This window comes from Palaemon carinicauda, chromosome 17 (genome assembly GCF_036898095.1).
Source record: "Palaemon carinicauda isolate YSFRI2023 chromosome 17, ASM3689809v2, whole genome shotgun sequence".
Classification (NCBI taxonomy): Eukaryota; Metazoa; Arthropoda; class Malacostraca; order Decapoda; family Palaemonidae; genus Palaemon; species Palaemon carinicauda.
Genome location: NC_090741.1, coordinates 30,762,984 through 30,767,983, shown reverse-complemented (window position 1 = coordinate 30,767,983; position 5,000 = coordinate 30,762,984). Strand labels below are relative to the sequence as shown.

The window sequence follows — 5,000 nt, the reverse complement described above, 5'->3', positions numbered from 1 at the left end:
CAAACTTTTCACTGCTTGCAACAACCATTCACCAACTCCATATAACCTCTTCACATTCCACATGGCTTCCCTATCAACTCTATCATACACTTTCTCTAGATCCATAAACACAACATACACATCCTTACCTTTTGCTAAATATTTCTCGCAGATCTGCCTAACTGTAAAAATCTGATTCATACAACCCCTACCTCTTCTTAAAACCTCCTGTGCTTCTAAGATTGCATTCTCTGTTCTATCCTTAATCCTATTAATCAGTACTCTACCATACCCTTTTCCAAGTACACTCAACAAACTAATACCCCTTGAATTACAACACTCATGCACATCTCCCTTACCCTTGTATAGTAGTACAATACATGTACAAACCCTATCTACTGGTACCACTGACAACACAAAACACATTAAACAATCTCACCAACCATTCAAGTACAGTCACACCCCCTTCCTTCAACATCTCACCTCTCACACCATCCATACCAGATGCTTTTCCTACTCTCTTTTCATCTAGTTCTCTCCTCACTTCCTCTCTTGTAATCTCTCTCTCATTCTCATCTCCCATCACCGGCACCTCAACACCTGCAACAACAATTATATCTGCCTCCATATTATCCTCAACATTCAGTAAACTTTCAAAATACTCCGCTCACATTTTCCTTGCCTCCTCTCCTTTTAACCACCTTTCATTTCCATCTTTCACTGTCGCTTCAATTCTTGAACCAGCCTTCCTTACTCTCGTCACTTCTTTCCAAAACTTCTTCTTATTCTCTTCATATGAATGACCCAATCCCTGACCCCACCTCAGGTCAGCTGCGCTTCTTGCCTCATTCACCTTGCGCTTTACTTCCTCATTTTTCTCTCTATATCTTTCATACTTCTCTACACTATTACTCTGCAGTCATTCTTCAAAAGCCTTCTTTTTCTCTTCCACTTTTACCTTCACTCCTTCCTTCCACCATTCACTACCCTTCCTCCTACTGCCTCCAACAAACATCTTGCCACACACATCACTTGTTATCGCAACAATATTTTCTTTTACTAACTTCCACTCCGCCTCTAAATTACCAGTTTCTCTTATTTTCACTTCACCATATGCCATTTTCAACTTTTCTTGATATTTACTTTTTACCCCCGGTTTTATTAGCTGTTCCGCCCTCACTAGCTCCCTTTTACATGCACCTACTCTATTCCCCTATTCTTTTGCTACAACTAATTTTCCTTCCACCAAAAAATTATCAGACATACCGTTAGCCATACCCCTAAACATATGCACGTCTTTCAATCTTCCAAACATTCTTTTAGTTATCAACACATAGTCCATTAATGCCCTTTCTACCACTCTTCCATTTGCCACTCTTACCCATGTATACTTTTTTTTATCTTTTGTTTTGAAAAAGCTAAAACTTATCACCATCTCTTGCTCAACACACATATTTAACAGTCTCTCACCACTCTCATTTTTACCTGGTACGCCATACTTGCCAATGACAGCTTCTACCTCTCCAGCGCTCACTCTAGCATTTAAGTTACCCATGACAACTATATATTTACTTCTACCCATTCCTTCTACATACCTAGTTAATTCATTCCTGAACTCATTCCGCTCTTCTTCACTTTTCTCTCAACCTGGCCCATACGCACTGACAAAAGCCCAACATTCCCTACCCAACCTAACCCTTACCCACATTAACCTAGATGATATATCCTTCCATTCCACTACTTTATATGTCATCCATTCACTCAGCAATAAAGCCACACCTTCTCTTGCTCTTCCTCTTTCCTTCCCAGACACTCTACCAGACATTTCAGCAAACATCACTTCACCTTTCCTTTTTATCTCTGTGTCACACAAAGCCAATATATCCATCCTTCTATTTCTAAACATACTTCCAATCTCACATCTTTTACTCGCTATCGTACTACACCCACGCACATTCAAACACCCCAAATCTAGAGTGTGGGGAGAAGTCACTCTTCCCCTAGCTCCACCTCTTTGATGTCTCACAGGATTATAATATAGGAGAGGGGGTTCCCAGCCCCCTCGTCCCGTCCCTTTTAGTTGTCTCTTACGATAAGCAGGGATACGTTGGCGCTATTCTAATAATTTTTATGCCCCCGCGGCCACAGGGGCTATAATACTATTACACTAAATTCCAAATTAGATTGTACCTTTGCCTTAAACACTTCTTCCAGTGATAGTAGTCATGCTGAAGGGGTAGAGACAGGGTAGGAAAAAATGGCTGTAGGTGGACGACATCAGGGAACTTTTGCATATGTACTTGGAAGTTCGTAATTTGTTAAAAAAGCCAGCTAATGATTATACCACACATGCCTAGTAACTCATAATCAGTCTCCGAAGAGTAGACAATGAACTTTACGTTTAAATCAATCAATACGTTAGTTATTATTTACAAGCTCCCAATAACTATATGGAGACAAATCCCAAACTAACCAGCACTCGTTCATTATTTATAGCAAATTCTAGTTTCATTAAAAATTTGAGTATCACATATTAACCAATATGTTTAATTGAAATATTATCCTTTTTACTCAAATGTATTCATTTATGAACTCAACAGAACCTATCCACTTAACAAAAAAGTTTGATAACCTTACAATATTTATAGCCTCCTGGCTAGTAAAGTGGTAACGTGTATGCCTAGCATTCGCATAGCAGCAGAACAATCCCCGCCCAGGACTCTGAGTTTAAGCTGTTTACTGGGGAGGCTACTGTTGTGGTAGGGCACCACAGGGGGGCGAGTGGATTGGGGTTGCCTGGCTGATGTTCTGGTGAGCATTTATTCCTGTGGAACTGTAACTGAAACCAGACACTTTTAACCTTTAACCTTTATTGTACTACTCTATGTTACAGGAAAATGTCAGGAGCTATCATACTGTCCGTAGCCCTTCTGGTAGGTGGAATAAATACGCCTGCGGTTCTTGCAGTTATCAACAACATCTTGTACCATTCGGTTGGAGAAGTCACGGAAGGAATCTCGGACACTTTTGCTCTTTATGATGGAGTTCCTAAAATTAGGTGAGTCGGAATGGGCTTTGAGGTCCTGCTTCCATGTGGGAGATTTAGCCTCTATTTTTTTTTTTTTTTTTTTTTTTGGTAAGGTTATCTTCTCAGAAGATGCAGTAGCTGAATCTCTCTAACGTTTTACCTCGACTTATTCTTTTCTTTATCAGCCATATGATAAGATAACAGGGAGAGTTAGTTTTCAAAATACATTGTGTTCTTTAGCTGGTGATTATCAATGAGATGCTTTATTTCTTTAACAAAATTGCAATGAAACATACCAAGTGACTTTTCAAATAAATGCTATTCACTCAACGTACTTTGTTATGAGATTCATCAAGATTATCAACAATACTCTGACTGAAATAATCTGACAGACCCTTAGAAATACTAAGCAGTCATTATTTCATTTAATACATCTCTAAAATAAAAAATAAAAATATTAGACGAAAATAAATATCTTCATTTGCTTCTTCGGTATAATCTATATAATCACCAGGCATAATGCTACGGAAGAAATCTTTTTATTACTTGCCCTTGTATATTATTGCTTCAAACACTTTCCCTTTTCTCGGCAGGTGTTTGGCCATTTGCTCAGAGAAGGAGTGCCCAATAGTGGCCTGGGGCGCAGGAAGTCGCGGCTCTGGGCACTGCCGTGTCCTTAGTGGAGCAGCCGTTTCCACAAACATTGCCATTACATTAAGTACCACTGAAGGCACTCTGACCGTGTACATCCCGATCAGCTCGACTCTCACCTTCGTCCAGAAACCCTACGCTTTGCTCCTTCACATCGCAGGTTCATATTCTTGGTCGCAGATGAGGATCAATTGCAGAAATAAGGGAATTGGGCTGTACACCCCGATGTCCAGTTCAATAATACAAGACTTGTTTGGCACATATGGCGAATTCTGGACTGGTAAGCAACAGATTTATCTTCTTTTCTATGCAGGCTCAGTGAATTTTCCAGAAATATTTTTGAGTTCAGTAATTTTTTTTGTCATTTATTTCCCCATTGGCTTAAGAACCTGATTGAACTGCTGGTGGTTTAAAGTATTTTCATACAAAATAATTTCCCTCAAATATTTTTATAAATGTTTCTCAATTTTCTTCAAATATTATTCATTGTAAGCCAATAATATTCACAGGGTAAACTATCAAGAAAATGCCAGGTGTTCTATCATATTGACTATAAAATCCCCATGGTTATATATAAATATATATATATATATATATATATATATATATATATATATATATATATATATATATGTATATATATACATATATATATATATATACATATATATATATATATATATATATATATATATATATATATATATATATATATATATATATATATATATATATATATATACATATATATATATATATATATATATATATATATATATATATACATATATATATATTTACATATATGTATATATATATATATTTATGTATATATATATATATATATATATATATACATATGTGTGTGTGTATATATATGTGTACATATATACATTATATATATATATATATATATATATATATATATATATATATATATATATATATATATATATATATATATATATATACAGTATATATACACACATTTATATTTATATATATATATATATATATATATATATATATATACAGTATATATACACACATATATATATATACATATATATATATATATATATATATATATATATATATATATATATATATACATATATATATATATATATATATATATATATATATGGATTGCAAATAGTATGTTCAATTCTATTAACTTCAGAATTAAATCACTTTCCTTTTGTTATCGATTTGAGGTCCAATCAAAACTTCCTAGAGGTTTGATATCAGTCATTATGTCGGTTTTTTTTTTTTTTCCTTTTTTTATTTTAGGTATTGTTTCGCTATAAACCTTTTACTGAATTCATCCGAGTTATTTTTT

At 34.8% G+C, this 5,000-nt stretch overlaps 1 protein-coding gene across 1 annotated transcript in view; it reads left to right on the top strand.

Annotated features, from left to right (window-relative positions):
• The first annotated feature begins 2,236 nt into the window (after nucleotides 1-2,236).
• LOC137656281 (uncharacterized) overlaps nucleotides 2,237-5,000 on the top strand; it is a 3,660-nt gene continuing 896 nt past the window's right edge. The window contains exons 1-3 of the mRNA XM_068390452.1: nucleotides 2,237-2,289; nucleotides 2,873-3,037; nucleotides 3,601-3,938. Coding sequence (XP_068246553.1) covers nucleotides 2,237-2,289; nucleotides 2,873-3,037; nucleotides 3,601-3,938 — 556 coding nt within the window. The remainder of the gene's footprint in view (nucleotides 2,290-2,872; nucleotides 3,038-3,600; nucleotides 3,939-5,000) is intronic.